We start from the raw sequence: 21,520 nt of genomic DNA, 5'->3' as shown, positions 1-21,520 counted from the left end.
GAGTGAGGGTGGATGTGAATAACCTTGCTATAGAGTACACAGGAACACAGATTGTCCTAATGATGGTCTCGATGTTCCTGGTAGTGTGTTTAGTAAACGTTTACTTGTTGATGTCTACTCAATGACAGGCCATCACATCTCACCATGTTGCGCTGCATTGATTTACAATATCAGTTGTTATGTGTTAACAGATTCTGTCATGGCTCTAGTCTCATCGTTCGTAGGAAGAGTGCCTAAACACCAGTGATCCACATGATTATCACTGAGGTTATGGTGTAAGTGGTCAATAGTTGATGGTATATTCTTCTGATAGCACCTTTTTAGAAGAAGTCTACTAGTAGCCAGTGGGTCATCAAGTCCAAACAGACTCCTCAGGCTGACCTTTGTAGTGTCAGTCCAGATCTTTGGAAATCTTCAAACTACATATATTTCATTTGTTTTTCCCCTTCTGAACAATGAGTTCACTTTAAGGACCATTGCCCTGAAGACAGATTCTAAAGAGTTACTGTTGAAGTGTTATTTATTTTAGAATCACAATCTCACAGTTGGGGCAGCCAAATACATCTCAATGCCTCGTCACAATGCTTATTGTATCAGAGTCAGAGTGGAGTCTGGGGATCTTGGGCAGCCTCTCTACCTCGATAGTATGTTTCTTTTTCCACAAAACCTGGAAAAATACAACATTCATCAGACACAAATAATTTAATTCAACACTACACGACCATCCATGTCTAGTAATTGCATAAACAGATTGTTTTATGGTCAATCAATCAAGTTTTCTTTTTAGCTTTTTAGTTGTTTGGGTGGAGTATTCATCCTGGCAGAGCTTGCTGTGCTGGGATCAGTACTACAGCACTCTCCGTAAGGAAACAGTAATACTCTGTGATCTGTGAATTGGAACTGAGTCCACTGAACTTAAATCAACAGCGCGAGCATACATAAACAATAACCAGTTTTTTCATGGAGCTATTGTATATTTCTCAGGAAAGATATAATTGTGATTACATTTTTACTTCAAGTGCACTGCTGTTAATATATGGGGTGGTGCAACAATGGGGGAACATATTGAACCTCCTGGCCTGTGTTTCATGATGTAGCGCTTGGAGAGTAACAGCATCAAATATGCTGTCATGAAGATAACATTGAAAATACAAATAAAGAAGCAGCAAAATATCGTACATGAATAAGTTTGTTTGCTTGTGTTTGTTAAAACTCAAAAAGTTTTGTTAAAAAACTGTTATTTTTTCTCATCAGGTTTTAGTTAACATTCAATTGTCCATTCACCTTGATGAAAGCTAACATAAAGTGCATACCCTTCACACACCAAGTCATAGATGTTGTCCTTTTAGGCTGCCATGACTGGAGGTTACTGATTAGACTACTGTTGGAAGTCTGTTTGGTAAACATCTGGTTGTTTGTGGTTGCTAGTCTGTAACAAGAGGCAGTTTGTAAGAAAGAGATGGGGGAGGAGATGGAGAAAGACAAGAGAAGAGTGTTTGAGAACTGCGTGAGCAAGTGAATGTGAATGTGTATGCTTTTATGCCTGTGAAAGAAATGTTTGTCTTCGCAAAACCAACCAACACATGCTCATTGACTGGAGCAATAACTTGTACATTTAGTCCCAGGTAAATGTTTGGTGTTTTAAATGTAGGGCGAAAGTTTTCTGAGGATGGCTATGAAGAGAGCTGTATGGTTTTGACCAAGGGGAATCATTCAAACTCTTCCTGCCTCTGATATGACATGATAGGTTTCATATAATCAGAGCCATATGTTTCAGATGTCCCAATGATAATTGAATTGAAGTCCTACCAATACTTGACCCAAGAGGTGAGTGACAAAGTGAGAGTAAGACATGGAAAACAAATATAGAAGACAGAGAGATAAGAGAGAAATGCTTCATCAATCATCCCCATTCTGATTGAACTCAACCCGTAGATTTATTCTCCATACTGTTCTGTCCCTGAAAAACCTCCTCAATCATGCAGGATTATGGCGGATCACTGGACAACAGGGAATCAATTGGGATCATCAACAAAGATATTGCAGATCAATCTTCTTTTTTGGGGGTGATGGAAGTTGTGCAGAACCAGCATTTGTTCTAACTTGCTCTGACTCAGATGTGAGAGAATATCTGATTTGTGGTTGAAGTGTCACATAAACAAATACACAAATAGACACACTGACAGACACACACAGGCAAACACATATACACACATCTGGCAAATACCAGGCTGGCTTGATCACTTGATTACAAATGAGGGAGAGAATGTGGCATGAAGAGGGGGTTGGGAAGTGAAGTCAGAATGGAGAGATGGAGGAAGACAGTAGTCTGAGAGGATAGAGAGAAGAGTGGGGGAAGGCTGAACGTCTGAATGGAAACAATGAAGTTAGAGAGAGATTTAAATGAAAAGAGAGAGGGAGAAAAGATCAAGATTCTCATTTAATTGTATACACTATGTGTATCTGGACAGTGTCCCTGTCTCTCAGAGCTGCCATGTGACAGAGCTAAACTCGTCCCTCATGTTTAGCTTACTCCCAGAGGAAAGAAGGAGAGAGTGAGGGAGAAACATGAAGCAGAGGCCTTAGCAATAGACCTGGCACGACAAACAAAGGGCCTCTGTCCAGAAAGGACACACACACGCACCCACTCCTACACACACACACCAACAAACAAGCAAACAAAAGCATTTTCCGAGCCGACCGAACTTCACACATTGAAGACAGTCTGAGAGTGCTTCCCTCTGTTGCTCTACTGTGGACTATGACATTACCTATTTGGACGGTATATTTTCAAGCCCAAACCAAGCCTTTTATTTTGTGCAAGCATTTAGTGTGTGCATGTGTATGTGCAAACAGTGTCTACTCACTGAAGAAAGAGTCGGTTACCAATTTCTTGGTATTGAGAGTCATGTCACACTTGACTTGCTTTACTGCCTGTTTTGTGGATTCTGTGTGGTTTCTGAACTTCCCTTAAAGTAAAGTGAAGTTCCAGGGACTGAGTCAAACAGAAGGATAATCAACCTTAGGCTATTGTACTTTGAATAGTTGACATATCTGTTTAAGCACAGTGGAGTTGGCTATGGAACAGGGCTGTTCTTTTAAGGTAAAAAAAAGCTGTCTTGTAAAAGTACCAAATATGTTATGTGAATTACATGGTAGTGGTTTCAAATAACAAGGCAATTCTGTGTGAAAGAGAGAGAAAGAGAGAGAGAGAGAGAGAGAGAGAGAGAGAGTGAAAGAGAGTGAAAGAGAGAGTGAAAGAAAGACAGAATGAGAGACAGAATGAGAGAGAGAGGAAGAATCGAAAACAGAGTGAGGCAGAGAAAATGTGAAAGTTACATGACAGTTGTTAAAAAAAATAGAAACGGTCCAAGTCTTAAATAGGTATGTGAGGAAAGTTTGATGAAGTAAAAGGCAGGGAAAAAATGCAAGAGAGGGACAAAGGGAGTGTAGTTGAAAAGTTTGCAAATTTTTGCAGGTGGGGGGGCTGGTCTGAAGTCATGTGATGTGTCTGTCCTTGAAGAGGTCATTGCTGTCCTCTACAAACACTCTCTTTGTCTATGACTGTCTCTACCCCCCTCTACCCCACTGTTTCTTTTCACCCCTTTCTCCCTCCACTCTCCTTTACTTCCTCATCTCTTTAGTTTCTCTTGCTTTCTCTCTCTGTTTCTTTCCTATCCCTCTGTCCCTCTCCCTTGCTCTCTCTCTCTCCCTTTTTACTTGTCCCGGGTCACTTCTCCCTCTTCCTCTTTCTCTCAACTTCTACTCCTTTTCTGCATATTGGACACCACTGAATGGAGAGACCCGTATTTTTCCTGGCAAAAGTATTGTGCAAAATGATGAGCATACACACACTCCCAAGGTTTATGTTCAGTCATCCCTCCCCATTGTCCCTCATCGCCCCCTCCCTCCCCTCCTCCAGATTCCAGACCAGAACCCTCCTCTTTATGACTGACCTAGTGGGTCCCCTGAGATTTAAGCATTCCCTCATGGAAAAATACCAGAAACCCATAACTCACTCACATTCAAATTCACACAGATTCGCACACAACATACACACACATTTACACACACACACACACATTTGACCTTTGTTGCATAGGACTTCAGAGGGAGACAAAAGAAAGGAAGGAGAAAAAGAGAGGTTAGGAATAAATAGAGGGGGAAGTGAGTTCCCTCTTACAGACTCAGAAGGAAACATCTCAAAAATAATAAAAATAAGTATTTAATGAGACCCGCATAAACCTAACCATGTATGTGTCTAGGCAAGGGGGAGAAATATACAACTACTGTGTGTGTGTGTGTGTGTGTGTGTGTGTGTGTGTGTTATTAAGTGAGGCCACACTTTCCTCTCCCCATGACGCCACTTCCCCAGATGGGCAGTGCGTGATCTGAAGAGGTACTCTTAAAATGTAATCTACCTCTTTGTCAGATACTGACACACACAGAAAATCTCTATGCCTAACCGTTCTTAAAGGCAGTGGTTTCCAAGTGTCAATGTGGCGAGATGTTGCTTAGCAACAATGGATAGTCATGGTTGGAGAAGCTGGGGTCAGTTCTGACTGTAAAGTGGAAGGTTGACAGCTGACGGTTGTGTGGTGTGCTGTGTGTCTGTGTGTCTCCCTGAGCTGTGTCTGCCAAATGCCATGCTACATAAGAGTCAATGTTATTCTAATGCAACACACTGGGCATCAGAGCAGTAACAGGGCTGGACGAGAGCTGGATTACATCGTCTACCAACATGTCTCAGGGGGCTAATTACGTAAACTTCAGGAGCAAGAGGGAGTAACAACTGGGATCTGATGTGTGTGTTTGTGTTTGTACAATGGCAGTTTTGACTTGTCTTCAATCACACATACACCAAACACAAGTCTCTGCATTTCACTTCAGCATTTTATGTCTCTTTCTCCTATCTTTATCTATATATATATCTATATTGCCCTCCCTTCCTTCCTCCCTCCCTCTCCCTCATTTGTTCTCTCTGAACACACCCTCTGGACCCTTCTCATTTTTAACCCTCGAAGCTCTGTTTCCATAGCAACAGTCTTCACCTCATTTGGCTGGACACATTCCATAGTTGAATCAACCCCCACTCCTGATGCACACACAGACAGACACACAGACAGACACACACACACACATACACACACACACAACCTCAACAATCTTGTGTGTCTTCAGTATTCAGAACTACTCAACTCTACATCATATGGACATACTAATCCTATGATTTATAGGTACTGTGTTGTACAGATTGTGTTGTGGTTTTAATCCAAGGTTTGTGGTAGACTTTTGCGTTGGAAGCTACCAGCAGCCAGAATTAAATTGAACTCAAAGGAGTGTGTCTCATTTGCTGTTGTTTTCGGTTTCCATTTCTCTCACTCTGCCACTCTGTCTTTTTGTCTCTCTTTCTCTCTCTTTCATGTATACATGTGTGTCTGTGTGTGTTTGTGTCTACCCCCACCCTCAAACACACACACCATGTCAACTGAGCGTGAGAAGTTATTTAAGAGGAAGATGGTTGAGCAGTGAGGCTGACCTTTCATTGTCTGTCAGAACAGCTGGATTCTAACAAGGACTGGGGTCGCACTTCCTTACCTCTTCCCTAACCTTCGTTTCTACTGGGCAGGTGTGGTTTCCATGGAGATGGAGGAGGCAACAAGACAAGTTTTGGGGTACAATTTGATTAGCAAGAAAATAATTCTCATCCTGCTTTTCCTCCCTCTCACAGACACACACCCTTAGACTCGACTACCCCCCCCCCCCCCTCACTTAGCCACACATCACACCACTATGGCACAGATGTTCAAGAGCTAACCCGTCTTCTAATTAAAGCCTATGGAAGAGGCTATCAAACCTGCATGGCTTGCAGGCTAATGATGGTTTTAAATTATTTTCAATAATATCAATGCTAAAGCTAAGCTCGACAAACAAAACCAAATCTCAACAAGGAACATAGGGTTTGATCTGACACCTTTATTTATAACACGCAGCTTCTCTTCTGACATTTACACACCAGCAAAATGTCAGGAATGTTTGTGTTTGGTTAGAGGAGTCGATCATGCACATTCATGTCTTGAGGACAGTTTTAAGTTACTAAAACTAAAATATAAAAAATATAAAAAGTAAAAAAGAGAAAAAGATGAGAAACACCCATCTAGAAAAAAGAGGATCATCTCATTATCAATTATATATTTTTAGTAATCCAAAAAATGAAAGCAGAAGACAAGCATGCGTACAGTGTCTCGGACAGCTTCACAGGGCCAGTTTTACAATAGGTTTGTGCTGAGCAGACAATTTGTGATAGATTGCACGAGTAAGAGAGGATTATTTTACCTCATGCGTGCTTTCCACCAGCCCCGATGCAGGCTGTAATATTTCCATGACATTTATGATGCCTAAGCCATAGACGGGGGCAAACAGGGTGGGGATGGGGGTGGGTCATCCTTATCTTGTTCTCATCTCTGCCACGTGTTGGGCTGTTGGGAACCGAACAAGGCCAGCTTAATTAAAATTTGTATGGAAATGTATGCAAAGTCTGAGAGCGAGAAAGATGGAAAAAGAAAGAAAGGAAAACCAACATACAAGCTCACCCACAAACAAACAAGAAAACTAAGAGAAATTAAGATAATATTATACTGGCAACACTGACAATCCCTGTATAATGAGGTCCTATATTTTGGTTAATAATTCCCCAAACTAACCCAGCTCCCGTTCTGCCTGCCAGAGAAGTGGGAAAAGGTGGAGAGATTGAGGCTTTTTATCTCTGTGTTTGTGTGTGTGTTTTCATGTTTTATTCATGATCATTTTGCTTTTATCTATGTAATTTTTGCTTCAGAGAGAGATCAAATCTACAAGTGTAGGTCTATCATGATCTTATCTTACCTAGTAGAAAAAGGTTATACTATTTAGTATATATTTACCGTAGGAATCAGCTTTACCTGTCAGATTGAAATGACCATATTTATACATATTGCCATAAAGTATACAAAATACAAATTATTTTACTAATATGATTTATAGAATATGATATTTAATTTATGAGGGTTGTTAATGGAACAAACACAAAACTGCCGGTTGACACTACAAAAAATAAATAAACCTTTGCGGCTCTGATCAGCAGAACTGTGAAATGAATAATAAAAAATTATAGGGCAAATAGATATCATTGCATTTATAGATTATAGATTAAGCAGATCACCTTTACATTAATTGGCAGTAACATCTGGCAGCTCTGATCACAACCAATTTCATCAAAGTTTTAGAAGCACTGTCTGTTCATATTTCAGGTGGATTTTTACTGTGAGATGAGCATGTTCCAGTCACTCATGCATACCTCTGATCACAGAACACGCCACAGTGGAATTCACTTCCGTCCTGCAAGTGAATCACTCACACAGACACAAAAAAGTCACTGAACATTGTATATAGATACGGGTTTGGCATGTTGAGAGGTAGAATAGATAACAAGTTACTAATTAAAGAGTGAGGTAATTAAGGCCATCTGGCCACCAGGGGTTCATAGAGAGAGAGCAGCTGTGTATGTGCTCATGAGTGTGTCAGCATGTGACTGCCATGGGGTTGGTAAAGATAAACATACATGAATCTATGATGTCAAATTCATTAGACACAGAGTTTGACTTGCTGGAGGCAAAATGTGTTTGCAATGTGGTCCACACACACACACATCTTGGCTTCATTCATAAAAGCGAGTGAGGCTAATGATGTTTGTAACATGTTCCGAGCTTTGTGTGGTTTTAGTGACAGCTGTTAGGCCTGGGGGTAAATTCAGGTTTTTACCATGAAAAAAGTGTGAATACATACATTTCCACACTTCCCTATGTATGTGTGTGTGTTTGTATGTGTATTTGAGCATGTGTAGATATAGAACAATTTAATATATGTGTGTGCATGTGTGTTCATACATCTGTGTTGGCCTGGTTAAGCAGGTAAGCGTGAAGTGGTATAGGACAGGACCTTATAGGCTGCAGATGCTAGCTTAGGGCATCAGGTGAGGTGACGCTTCTCTTCTGTGGGTACTTTTTTGAGTGAGTGTGCAAACACCTGCGTCAATATACCAAGTAAATGTGAATGTTTGGAGAATATAGGTTGGTGAAAGCAAGTCACTTTAACAAATGGGAATACCATTTTGTGAAACTAAATGTATACTGTCTATGTTTGTTGTGGCAAGAGTTTAAGCAAGTTCAGTGTCTTCCACCTGTATGCGTGTGTTTTTGCGCATCCTCATTCCATCAGATGTGCTTGTGTCCTCTGCAGGGAGGAATACACTGCTCAGAAAACAAACCCATTCCGATCCTGCTGCCGTCCATACCTCCCCAGGACAAATAACCCGTCTCTCTTTGCCCTAGTCCGAGCACCATGAAGACACAGACACAGATGTTGTTGTTCTTGCAAGGCCCTCCTTCTGCCTTTCCCAGATTCCCCTGTTGTTTCTCCCAGCAGGCTTTGGGGCCTGTTGGCCCATTGGGTGGCAAAGTATGTGGCGAGGTAGGGGGGGGGACGTGGTCAAAGGCTCAAAGATCACTGATTCAAAGTGGGGTTTCTCTCCTCTTCTTCTCTACTCAGGTACGTATTTACATGTGAATCATCTTCTCTCTCATCTTATTCAACAAGCTTCCTGTTGTTATTATTATGCTCTCCTACTCATTCCCTACATCATTTTCCTGTCTTTATCAAAGCTCTGTAAAATAAAAGAGAGGAAAGAATGAGGGGACAGACACACATGCATGTACGCACGTACATACACACACACACACACCCACACGCACAGCAGCGGTCGGAGACCCCTAGTGCTACCCCTGTCAGTGTGTGTCCTCTTGGGACTGGTGTACGTGTGTGCAAACACTCTCACTTGTTTCCAGCGTTACCAGGGTACACAGAGATACGTACTCACAGACATAGCCTACATGAGAAATGGAGCCCTTTGAGGTCAGCCTAAAGATAGATGCCCTGTCAACACATCAAAACCATAAATGCTGGGAGGTGCTTAGACCTATAGAAATATTCTCTGAACAATTGAAGCAGACAACCGTTGAAGAAAGCACAAAATCTTAAAAATAAAAAAATTCAAGTGCCATTGTCTGGTTTTCCCAATCCTACAGTGTATTCCCAATTCTCAAACATGTTATTTTCATCCCCTTAAAGACACGGTCCTTTAAAAGTTCAAACTCATTCCAACAATTTTAAGAAGAGAACATTATAACGTCGTAACGAGCAGCAATAGATGGATGGATCGTTAGTGCCCTCTATAGGACATCACAGCAGAGGCTTACTGTAATAAGCTACTCTGCACCATGTGAAAAGCTTGTACATGTGTAAATACATGATATTACATCGTTCTGGCATGATGTTTTACAATTTGCGTGGAACTTCCTTGATTTATTATTTTATGCAACGCAGTCCCTTTCACATAGACCTGGCTAGAGCTAAAATGTTTAATTCCTCCAAGCCTCCGTATCTACATCCGCACTACATCCGGCAATTTGCAGCATCTGCTTTGGCGTTGTTCTCTGGTTGTACTCACTGTTCTTCAGAGAAAAACGTGTTTTAATGTTAACCGGGAAAACGTCACGGCCAATTTTTTAACATGTCAGAGAAATCAGAAGTGGATTTAACTGGTGCTAAACAGAATACTGGTGTATGGCTGGTAAAGGTAGGGTTGGTTCCAAAGCTTAAGTTAGCTCGCATATTGCACCAAATAGTTTCTATCTACGCTAGTACTAAGCTAGCTAGAGCTAGCTAACTACACAGTTATTATCACAAGTAGTAGCCTAGTGTAGAGTGTACGCTACTTAATTACAGTTATTCTACTCATGCTACCCAGTCCTAATGTAATACAGCATGCATGTAACAACATTTCATTGTGATACCAGCTCAGTAACCGAGCCTTAGTTAACTTATTCAATTCTATGATGATGGTTAGCACAACAGTGGCCTAGCAGAGGTGGAAAAGTACGGCGAAAATCATACTTCAGCATTTGTAGCCTATTACATTCCAGATAATTGGTAGTGTCTTGTGAAAATTATAAACCGCCTTTTTAAATTTGCATGAGTAAAAGTCTTGGGTATATGACCTAAATGTAGCTAGCTTTAGTTCTAAGCTACTTCAATATTGTAGTCATATAACAAGAAGATTAAAATGAATTGAACAACTGGCATTGTTTTTTTAATCTAAGCTTTAATGTCTGTGGTTTTGCTCTGCTGTCATTATGTTTTCTGGAATATAAAGCCACATTAAACTCACATTATGATAATTCGCACATCAATGCATCCCTGTTAATTAACTTAGACTTATCTCCCTGTAGTAAATATACATTACAAATTAAGAGTTAAATCTATTAGACCACATACCTTAAATCACAATGTTTGTTTTTACTTACAGGTGCCCAAGTACCTGTCTCAACAGTGGGCCAAAGCGTCAGGCAGGGGCGAGGTTGGCAAGCTCCGAATTGGCAAGTATGTGATCCCGCCTATTTTTCGATTTAGTGCGAAAGCCTTATGTGAAAGCTGACAGATACGTGTCTATTAACACATACTAATCTCTTTCTTTTTTGTATTATATCAGGAACCAAGGGAAGGCAGAGGTAAACACATCAAAGCTATGTCAAGTTGCCTGTAAGTTGGTAGCACAACTCAGCGTTATTGAACAAAATGATTGTTCCCATATAGGTGTCTTTCACATTGAACGAAGAGCTAACTGTGATCGATGGTATCGACAAGACGGTGCGGGCACCTCGTGACCACCCCTTCACCATGCAAAGTGTAGGGGGTCAGACTCTCGCCGTTTTCACAGAATCCTCGTCAGGTGAGGAGCATCACCGTCATACCGTCACATTCAGCAAATTATGGATGGTGTGTGTCACCAACGTACGGTGGTCATGAAGGATGTATAATAGGGTGTTCCTTGGAGACCCTTGTTTTAAAATGTCCACGCTCAGTCTACGAAGTTGTCATGAATTTCAGGTTGATTATTTCTTGTGCTTTGTTTTGGTGTAATTGTGTGTTATAGAGCAGCCCAGGGGTAAGTCCTGTGTGTGCTGGTGGAGGTGGCCTCCCCAGTACCACATGTGCTGTGCTGCTTGCCTTGTTTGGCCTCTCCTACATACTCCCTCATATTTAGCCTCTTCACCTGATCTGACCTGTCTCTCTCCTGCCTCAAGTCTCTAATGTTATTCCTCATCACTCCTTCACTCTCCATCTCTCTATCTTTTTTCACCCCCCCCCTCCTCTTTCCCTCTGATATTTGTTGGATTTGCACCAATCAGAAATCAAGCTTGTTTGAGCTAATTCCATTCAGGTTTGATGCTTGCTGTTGCCAGTGCCACCAGAGGACTCTCCTCAGTGAATCATCTGACCTATTCCAATCTGCCAGACCAGTACAGCTGGCTGTGCTGCTGCTTCATGCACAAAAGCAAGCAAACAAACCAGCCATTGAATCCTCATGGATCCTATCCTTTCATCTTTATTGATCTGGTGTGGTGGTCTTGATTTTTATGCATGGGCCTGTTACTTTTTTGAATGTGCGCACACCCTCTCCTGCAGGCCAGTTCAGCACAGACTGTGAGCTGGTGGGGGCGGAACGCCTTTCTTTCGCGTGTCAAAAGTTATCTTTGGCATCTGCTGGCATTTGTCTATGTGTGGTGGCTAAACGTGTGTGTGAGAGAGCGTGGCCTTCAGACATTTCACGGGTGGAAGATGGATGCTCTGGTGTGCATGGGCCACTGTCTCAGCACTGGAGGGGAGCAGTCACTAAATCCTGGTGTGATGGTTCTTACTATCCAACCCCTCCACCCTCCCCTCCCCTCCCCTCCCCTCCCCTCCCCTCCCCTCCCCTCCCCTCCCCTCCCCTCCCCTCCCCTCCCCTCCCCTCCCCTCCCCTCCCCTCCCCTCCCCTCCCCTCCCCTCCCCTCCCCTCCCCTCCCCTCCCCTCCCCTCCCCTCCCCTCCCCTCCCCTCCCCTCCCCTCCCCTCCCCTCCCCTCCCTTCCTTCCTTCCTTCCTTCCTTCCTTCCCTCCCTCCCTCCCTCCCTCCCTCCCTCCCTCCCTCCCTCCCTCCCTCCCTCCCTCCCTCCCTCCCTCCCTCCCTCCCCACACTCCCTCCTTCCCTGTAGGCCAGTTAGAAGAGAGATCTGATGGCAGCAGCTCAGTTGCAGGGGCGGGGGCAGGTCCAGGTGAGTGTCCAGTCCAACTGTCTCTCTCTACCCCCCCCCTCACTGAGCGGCTGGGAGTACCTTGCCGGGTGAGGGGGCAGGGGTCCTTCACTGAGTGTCCTCTGACAGCCGCCCCCCCACCTCTCATTTACTGCCCCTGCTCTCACTACAGCTAGGCTGACAGCTTCACAGGAGAACCGTTTGTTGTGTCTCTGTTCACCGTTCAAGACCACTGGTCGCTCTCTTGTTCTGTGGATGTGACAATCAACACTGACCACACACTAGCTGCCCAGTGAAAGAGAAAGAATTGTGCCTGTATCACACACACACACACACACAGACACAATGCACACCTGTATGCACTCAAGCAGAGAAAAGCCAGCGTTGACCACATCTCCTCTCCACAGACAAGATAGCCCTGGAGGGGGTGGTGGTCCAGCGGGCAGAGTGCCGGCCTGCTGTCAGTGAGAACTACATGAGGCTGAAGAGGTGGGTGTACGATGCAGACACGCACATACAGAGCAAGGGGTTGGCTAGAAGAACTGATTGTGTGTGCGTGTGTCTTTTTCAGAATGCAGATTGAGGAGTCCTCCAAGCCTGTTCGGCTGTCCCAACAGTTGGACAAAGCTGTCACCAACAACTACAAACCGGTGGCCAATCATTCCTACAATGTAAGCGCTCTTATCCACACGTCCACTTTCTTGCTACCTCTGCACCTACTTTCCAGTAAAGTGAGTCAATTGTATGTGTGTATGTACTTTCTCAGCTGGAGTATGACAGGAAGAAGAAGGAGGAGGGCAAGCGAGCACGTGCTGATAAGCAGCAGGTGTTGGACATACTGTTCTCCGCTTTTGAGAAGCACCAGTACTACAACATCAAAGACCTGGTGGACATCACGAAACAGCCTGTGGTAAAGTAGCTTTTGGTGCTACAACCTCTATTAGTTATCCTCCCAAATTAGTTATGACATCATAGCTTTGTCCCAAACTTCTCTTCACTACTTATTGTGTCTTATCTTATGCTTTTTCCGGATTTAAACTCTTCGCGAGGGTTTGGATGCAACGAAGCATTTTATTACAATTTCACTTTGCAGAAAATACTTTCAATCACAATCATAAACAATTGGCCTGGAGATCCCTTTCATCCGTTCCCCTTCCAGATTTACCTGAAGGAGATCCTACGTGACATCGGCATCTACAACGTCAAGGGAACTCACAAGAACACCTGGGAGCTGAGGCCAGAGTACCGCCACTACCAGGGTGAGGAAAAGACCGACGAGTAGGTCACCCTGCCACCTGACCACAAGCTCACCCACCATGGCTGGAACTGGAGCCTGCTTGTGGTTGACCTACTCCAACCACCAGGGGGCAACAGCAGATGCCCCTCCACAAGCCTATGAAAAGGGGACAATGTTTTTAATGAAGAGGTGGTTCTAGCGTAGTAAAACGTGTGTTTTACTGTGTTTATGTAGTGTTGGAAATGTTAACACTTATTCTTCAGACTCCACTGGGCATGTTTATGTAAAAGCAAACAGCCACGCTACACATACAAAGCTATGTGTTCAGGGTCCATGGACCAGTCAGTCAGATCCCAATGCATTCATCGTTGCAACGTAGGGATTGTTTAGCTGACCAGTTGAATTAGGTGTGGATTTTTTTTAAATGAATCCCAATATTTAAAATAGATTTGGCTACAATAAATTTTAAGGCTAACCTTTTAGAAATGAACAAAAGGGTTTGTTCTGGTGGTGGTTCTGTAACTACATGACAACTTTTTTTAACCACACCCTTAAGGGATGCAGCTCCTGGATTGAGTCATGGTTTTATGTAATGACTACTGGAATAAAATCCAATTTTCTAAGTGGTTATTAAGTTTACTTTGTTCAACAGTGGTCAATTTACCACCTGTCAGAATGCACTCCTGAAGCAAAACTAGATTTCAACAATCCATAATCTGTATTGTGTATTATCTAATGTACATTGTATTATTGAAATCACCAATGGCCAGAACCAAATTAATTAGTTAACAAAATGTTTACATATTTTCAAAGGAAAGAAATGTTTCTCAAGCTAAACACGTATAATTATAAAGGCAAACGACAGCCATTGACTCTGCAACTAGTTTAGTTAAGTCAACCTCAACTCTAGAGCAATGGTTCTCAATCCTGGTCCCCAGACCCCCTGCCCTGTATGTTTTTTATATTTCCCTGCTCCAACACACCTGATTCAAATAAATGCTCCTGATAACGATCCATTAATTTGGATCAGGTGTGTTTAGGAGGGAAACGTCCAAAACATGCATGGCAGGGGGTCCCGAGGACCAGGATTGAGAACCACTGCTTTAGAGGAAGGGACAGGACATGGGTATGAGTATAGAACAAAACATTAAATGTATATGTATTGGTGTTAAACTATGGTATTGGTGTCACCCACAATAATTGATAGTAAAAGCAAGCACAACCAGAGGGTGTTTCAGCCTTAGGCCCGTTTATTTAATCCACAACTAGTGTCAATGAGTCCTTTTGTGATGAGGGGTATATGAGACTGTACATCTGACATACACCCCCCCACAAGCTTGCGTGGTTAAGAGTCCATCCAGCAGGGAAGGGTGGGAGGGGGCCCAGTTTACACTGATGCTGCAGCCATCAGTTTACCAACTGGACACAACGTCACGCCAGCCTCCAAGGACCAGGCCGAGGAGACCGGCAGGGAATTGAGGAGCGTGGTGGGGTACCAAAATAAAATCAACAGCTTTTTCCAGGCAGCCTGGGAATGCGGAGTCCAAAGTCCATGATTCGGTTGGCGGTAACAAACAGGTCACATCCGATCAAGGCACTTCCAAAGGGGAGTTTTGATGATTTACTGTGGGTGGACAAGGTCAGAAGGGAGAATGTCACACATTAGGATTAAGTACGGACTAACCTGCTAAACACAGAATACCTATGCCTTTTTACAATCTTACAGGAATGCTACCAAATATACAAGTTCATCAACAAGACTCTGGTCCTTGATAAGCCAGATGGTGTTCTCCTTTCATCTATCCAGACTGCCACAAGGCAGTCAAGAGAAAGTATAAGGAAGGTTGATTTGGCATCCGAGTGCAAACACAGAAGCTATGGTGATTGCAGCTTCAGGTCTATCAGTGGATGCCGGCCAATATACAACTAGTGTCTTAAAACTATTCAAAATGTGTGTAGCAACTTCTGTAACCATCCATCTTAGAGGACAAATATAAATAAACAAAGCAATACACATGTGCCCATCAAATATTCAGCCGGTCCCTCATCAGTATAGAATGACAACACTAACGCCTGAACTACAGGCTGGCGTTAGCAGCTACGCAGCACCACAGGGGAAACCGAATGAGCAAACTTACAACTTTCTCGGCTTCCAGTCCATCCTTGAAGAAGAGCATGTAGGGTGTGACACCATCCTCACGGTAGTCCAGCAGGCCGATCATACCGTCAGGGTTTTGGCCCTCACCCATGAAGAACTAAGAGGAAAATGCCAAATAAAAGGATAATTAGGCACAAGGACATCCCTGACAATTCTTTACAAGTATTATTTTAAAGCCCCCCCCCTTCAAAAGGAGACCTGCAGCATGGTCCTTTTCATAATGGGGGTTTATAATAAAAAAAGGTAGGCAACAACGTACTCAGATTTAACATGTTATTTTCATGGGTCAATACCTCCAAAGGTGTCCTAAGATTGTCATCACTGTACGTTCCATTTAAAGTAGTTAAAATAGTTACACCATCGGTGCACAACACCTGGATATGAAATAGTCAATGAAGGTGATTCACACCTGGTATTTGTCGATGTTCTCCAGGATCATCTTGACACGCGCTGGGGCCTTAGCCATGAAATCTTTAACTCTGTCTGGGTTGGTCTCCTCCAGCTTGGCCTTGACGCTGTGGATGATACGAGACAAACACTTATTAAGCTGTTGCACATTAGAAGAAAAAAGGAGCAGGTTCCTGGTCATTGTCTATTTGATTACTTTTGTAAATCCGCAACTTATGCCACCATTAGCCTTCATGCTAAATCTTAGTATGCCATGCCCTGATCATAGAACAGCCCTGCCCTGTTGAATCATAAACCGGTTTGTTCTGTCGTCCCATATTCAATCCGAGAAGCCACGTTTTTAAGGCAAGCAGAAAGCGCAGGGACGTCAATGTTGCATCACTATCATTAAAACCCAAGGCTCTCCACTGAAGTGGGAGGTTCAGGCTGTCAAGGATGCAGTGGACAGTCACCAATGACCGCATGTTATAAAGCTTGAAAAATCCTACCAAATAGTGGATGTGAAACACACTTACTCCTTGAGGTACTTCTTAATGTAGCCGCTGTATGCTTTCTTGTCGTAAGGGGTGGTTTCCTGGAGGTTGCTGTTGAGGACGATGTCAACACCACTGACTGTGCTGCCAGCGCAGCCTTCGTCGCCCCCCTCTGCTGACGCATTGCCCCCGATCAGGGAATCGTCAATGTTGTCTGTTCTGCTGGTTAGCTGATAAGTCACAGGAAACGAGGCACATCGCATTAAAATGAGGTAATAACCCAACTGAACATTTTAAAATAAGATTAAAATAACTGTCACGAGTCTGCCCTTTACTTGACTAGTCTTGGGCTGGAAAATACTTGATGGAAAAGATCTGAAAGCACGCAAATTGTCTACTCACTTTTCCTGTGACTTCATACATCATACCATCGGATGTTTCTTTGACTTTGAGCGAGTCTGAAAACATCTCGTCTCCTGTTGAAGATTAAAAAAAATTATAATGGTGAGTCATACATATCCATTGAAAGCATTGAAGTATTAGGACTCGGAACAAGTCAAACTGCAGCTGCCTTGCTAACTAGTCAACCAGCCTTAAGGCATAGTCTCGTAATTTCAGCACAGCCATATATGAGAAGTGGTCGTTGGCTGGTTAGCTGGTAGGCTATATCGCGTGTAGCAACAAACTCCGGCCGTAGCATACTTCATGGTTTGTTACTCGATCCGACCCGGTCTAGGCCATGCCTATCCTATGCTTCGTCATGATAAGCCTGCAGTTTTTTTGCCGCTAGTTCTGACGACCACGGCAATATGCCGGTTAGCGGTAGCTAACAAATGTTCAAATATTTCAAAATGTTCCCCTAACCATTAAAACCATCAACTGAATGTAACTTGTAAAAAAAATACCCCAAAATACATTTTTCTTGGACTTTCATTAACAAAAAGAACTCTTCTCGCCCCACAAAGGCACTTCCGGTACCGGTAGGCCTCTGAAATACAATGCTTATTTTTAAACACCATGTATCGATGGAATGGCTACAAAAGGCACACCAATATGTACAAATATAATTACCGGTGATGATACACTTGTAGATGATCATTTTGCTGGAAAAGTGGCGTGACGTTTAAGGGAAGATGTTTCAAGCTCCCTACTAGTCGAAGGACTCAGTGAAAAAGACCGATCACAGAGATTTTGCCAACTTAAAGACCACGGGGAAGTTGACGTCATCCTTAGTACACACAGTCGCCGCCTAGCGGAAAGTGTCAACATTTTTTCCTAACTTGTTAGAAATCACTTTATCTAAACAAGCACACCAATTCCCCGACTCTTTAATACATCTGTAATGACCAAACTAACAAAACTATTCCAGTTATTCTCAAAAAGTTCAACATGGAAATGAGATTAATTAATACTCAATTCTGATTGGCTTGCACTCTTTTCATTCAAGCTGCTCGAGCTTTACGTCGCAAATGACGAATCAGACTCCGTAACACAAGGAGCTTCTCTAGCTCTTCCTGGTTGGTAGGAAACCAGGAAATAAATAACAACTCGGTTCCTCGACATATTTTTGTGGCACTAGCTATCAGCTTTTACTGTGAAGCGTATTGACACGTCGTACATCTACATAAAAATAAATTGTCGCAAGGCAGGAATAATGGCCTTCTTTAAGAAAAAAACTGTTGATGGTAAGTGAGCCCAGGTCTATGGAAATTTAAATGGTAGCTAATGTTAGCTATCTAAAGGCTATAGCTAGTAGGCGACTAGTAGCCCTCTGCAATTGTTCAAGCTTTCGTCTGTGTTAGCCAGCTAACTGAAGTTAATTTAAAAGCTAGTTCTACTATTAATAGTTAACTATTACAACTTGAATGGGAGGAGGGGTGTCAACATATTAAATCCACCTATACTTGAGCTAGTTAACTATGGAAAGTAGTCTGTCTAGTATATAGTTCTGTGTTTGTGTGATACTGAAAATGGCAGATAATGTGGCTTGACATCATGGAATCTATATCATAGATGTCATCAAAGAACAGACCAAAGAGCTGAAAGGGACTCAAAGACAGATCACCAGAGACAGATCTGCCCTGGAGAAACAAGAAAAACAACTGGTGAGTCAATGCAAATCAGTTATTAGTCATTCCAAATTCTAAAATTGAGTACATCTGTGGGTTGTCCAATAAATGTTGAGTAAGAATGCTAAAGTATTTGGTTCCTCTTGTTATGCCGGCACAGGAGATGGAAATCAAGAAGATGGCTCGAACAGGAAACAAGGAGGCATGCACCATCCTGGCCAAGCAGCTGATCCAGCTGAGGAAGCAGAAGAACAGGACGTTCGCTGTCAGTTCAAAGGTCACTTCTATGTCCACTCAGACCAAGTTGATGCAGTCCCAGATGAAAATGGCAGGAGCCATGGCTACCACCACCAAAGTAAGACTGTGTGTATGCATGCCTGAATTGATTATTGACTTGGTTAAAGTCAACTTTAAATATCACCAACCATTATTATGGATTTTCCATCTGTTTAAAAGACTGTGGAGGTCGCATGGTGTGTATGAGAGGTGGTGAGCACTTGTTGTCTGTAGATCAGAGGGTGTGTGTGTGCTTTAATAGGCTTTCCCTCCTTTTCAGACTATGCAGGCAGTGAATAAGAAGATGGACCCTCAGAAGACGCTACAGACGATGCAGAACTTCCAGAAGGAAAACATGAAGATGGAGATGACAGAGGAAATGAGTAAGACATTACATTTGACATGTTTTTAATTAGCGGATGCTTTTATCCAGAGTCACATAACACTATAGTGCAAATACACAGACCTTACATTACCATACACAAATTACATTGCTTTGTTCCAAGACTTCAGGCTGGGTTTAAAGTTCTGCTAGAAGCAATGAAGCTTTCTTACAAAATACACTTTTCAACACTGTTCAATAGTACGTTGTGCATGTTTTGCATTCTAGTGAACGACACTTTGGACGATCTATTTGACGAGTCTGGGGATGAGGAGGAGTCTGAGGGAATAGTCAGTCAGGTCCTGGATGAGATTGGCATTGAAATTTCAGGAAAGGTGAGAACCATGAAAACGTGATCCTACTGCATGGGTTGTAGTGTTCACCACACTGTCCTCAACATAAACAGTTGTCACTCTGCTGTAAAACATCTCCACTGACAGTCACTGTGGTTAAGCAGGAAATATTCTAGTCCTGTTCTAGTTGTACATGCTTGGTGAACCTAATGGTTTGTTAACTTTCCTAGATGGTGAGCGCACCCTCGGCCAGCAGAAATCTCCCCAGTGCTTCTACCTCAAAATCAGACGGCATCTCTGATGAAGATATTGAAAGGCAGCTCAAAGCTCTTGGAGTGGACTAAAAAACACGCTTAGTTACACACATACAGTCACAGACACACACCTTCATGCTATACATACACACACTCAGTGCCTGGATACATGCACTACACAAACAGCAAGTCTCACGTTCAGCATGTAACCACCAACACTTCAAGCGCACACACAATGTTCCCTTGTTGAGTGTCTAACTCTGACTTGCTTTCTCTGGGATAACAGTAGTGCCAATAAAGGCACATACCATTTCATTTTGTTTTAATCTTCATGCTATGGAAGAGAGAACCGGCTTATTCATTAGGTTTTTTTGTTTAAAGTCAAGCTAATATCAGGTTCAGTGAAAATGCTTCACTAAAAAGGCTTTTAAATCCAGTACCAACGTAATCACTGTTAAGAAAACAGGTCCAGCATGAACCTTTTCATTTAGGTAGGGCTGGGATATTTTTTCCTCTCATTTTGGTATTTATCACAATGCTACCTCCACAAGTCAGACTCCTGTCCTTCACATTGGTCACTTGAGGAATAATATATGGGCTGGATGCCATGGAGTGGTTCAGGTGGAATTTTGGAAAGGGGGGTGGGGGGTTAGTCCAAAGTAGGAATGCAATTAGATGGTATAGGCCTACTGGTGTTGGTGTATACTACTTGTGTAGAGATGCGTCATTTTCTGCCACGTTGGTGTTGCGATTTTAAAGGAAGAATTTTGCATGTGTGTGTGTGCAACACACTGATTGTTGAACTTCATAGAGTTGCTGCTCTGTTCTGATTTTACGGTCAATACTCCAACACAATCAATACTTAGGCATGATAAACTTCACTTGACCAAAAAGCAAGTTACAGGCCTAAATATTTAGCATTCATTCTAACACACTTCATTATATGTTCTAACACACTAGTATCTAGGGATACAGGGTTAGGGGTTGATTTGGGAACTGGTAAAAGATTGCCTCCAAGGACAATTATGCCCAGTCAACTTAGTCTGTATTCTGCACTGTCAACACCTAAGAGGAGTGCGCAACACCCTCATAAAATATAGCAAGTAGTTGCAAGTACTGTGCAGGGGTTCACACAGTACATGAGAAAATGAGAAACATGCTTGTTTTGCCTAATGTGTATATAGTTAAAATGCAGATTGAAATATGCAGACACTTTATAGCCAACTACCATATCCTTGTTTTTTTTGGAGAAAATAATATCAAGTACTTCAGTTTGTCATCTGTATATTGTTGCAGCCAGAATCTCAAGTCATTCCAAAATTCCTGGAATACATGTCCTCAAACTAAAAACTCACTGGAGAAGTTACGAGGTCCAAGAAGTTAGAGAGACAGCATGTAATTGAAGGAAGACTTAAGATTGCTAACAACCTATTGAGAATCATAAGCACTGTTTATCTGATATATTAAGTATGTTTCATGTAACAATAGGTTAACAGAAATATGTGTATCATAGGAAAATGTGTTTTTTTAAGCACTTATTTTCACTTTTGTTTTATTGAATCGAATGACAAATCTACATTTTTTTCCCTTCAAAGTTTTCCTTTTATATTCATTTGGTTTTGTAAATATTGCATATAAGGCAAACATAGCATTAGGCAATGGGATTCTATGTCATGACTTTTATAATCTACCAAAAATAAAGATTTTATTTGTTTCTTTGTGTGGCTTATACTCACTAACATTAAATTAAGTGACCTTGCAGGATGATAAGATATCCAGCTTTTCATGTCGACTTGACTTTT

General features: G+C 42.4%; 3 protein-coding genes and 2 non-coding genes across 6 annotated transcripts; 2 read left to right on the top strand and 3 right to left on the bottom strand.

The window, feature by feature from the left end:
- The first annotated feature begins 9,495 nt into the window (after window positions 1-9,495).
- gtf2f2a (general transcription factor IIF, polypeptide 2a) lies at window positions 9,496-14,028 on the top strand. 2 transcript variants are annotated; one of them, XM_084667625.1, is made up of 9 exons: window positions 9,496-9,673; window positions 10,403-10,476; window positions 10,586-10,604; window positions 10,690-10,825; window positions 12,130-12,189; window positions 12,576-12,657; window positions 12,740-12,839; window positions 12,935-13,078; window positions 13,328-14,028. In XM_084667625.1, the coding sequence occupies exons 1-9, from the start codon at window positions 9,608-9,610 to the stop codon at window positions 13,448-13,450; spliced, it is 804 nt and encodes a 267-aa protein (XP_084523751.1). In that variant the 5' UTR covers window positions 9,496-9,607; the 3' UTR covers window positions 13,451-14,028. The 2 variants fall into 2 exon arrangements, with proteins under 2 accessions (XP_084523751.1, XP_084523752.1); XM_084667626.1 differs by lacking the exon at window positions 12,130-12,189.
- Window positions 14,029-14,633: 605 nt separating this feature from the next.
- On the bottom strand, window positions 14,634-17,671 carry LOC146260830 (translationally-controlled tumor protein homolog). Its single transcript, XM_084667628.1, has 6 exons — window positions 17,516-17,671; window positions 16,847-16,920; window positions 16,487-16,674; window positions 15,973-16,078; window positions 15,544-15,660; window positions 14,634-15,029 (listed from the first exon to the last, which is right to left on the bottom strand). Exons 1-6 carry the CDS (start codon window positions 17,541-17,543, stop codon window positions 15,027-15,029), a joined length of 516 nt encoding a protein of 171 aa, XP_084523754.1. The 5' UTR covers window positions 17,544-17,671; the 3' UTR covers window positions 14,634-15,026.
- LOC146260832 (small nucleolar RNA SNORA31) lies at window positions 15,188-15,319 on the bottom strand. Its single transcript, XR_014724917.1, has one exon. It is a non-coding gene; the product is annotated as a small nucleolar RNA SNORA31 (small nucleolar RNA).
- On the bottom strand, window positions 15,818-15,890 carry LOC146260831 (small nucleolar RNA SNORD58). Its single transcript, XR_014724915.1, has one exon. It is a non-coding gene; the product is annotated as a small nucleolar RNA SNORD58 (small nucleolar RNA).
- A 262-nt stretch (window positions 17,672-17,933) lies between the features above and the next one.
- chmp2bb (charged multivesicular body protein 2Bb) lies at window positions 17,934-20,033 on the top strand. The gene is made up of 6 exons (XM_084667627.1): window positions 17,934-18,129; window positions 18,458-18,549; window positions 18,674-18,868; window positions 19,070-19,172; window positions 19,400-19,506; window positions 19,695-20,033. The coding sequence occupies exons 1-6, from the start codon at window positions 18,099-18,101 to the stop codon at window positions 19,806-19,808; spliced, it is 642 nt and encodes a 213-aa protein (XP_084523753.1). The 5' UTR covers window positions 17,934-18,098; the 3' UTR covers window positions 19,809-20,033.
- Window positions 20,034-21,520: the final 1,487 nt, after the last annotated feature.

Source organism: Hypomesus nipponensis, chromosome 12 (assembly GCF_054491055.1).
Source record: "Hypomesus nipponensis isolate SF chromosome 12, ASM5449105v1, whole genome shotgun sequence".
NCBI lineage: Eukaryota > Metazoa > Chordata > Actinopteri > Osmeriformes > Osmeridae > Hypomesus > Hypomesus nipponensis.
This window is presented reverse-complemented; position numbering and strand designations above follow the sequence as displayed.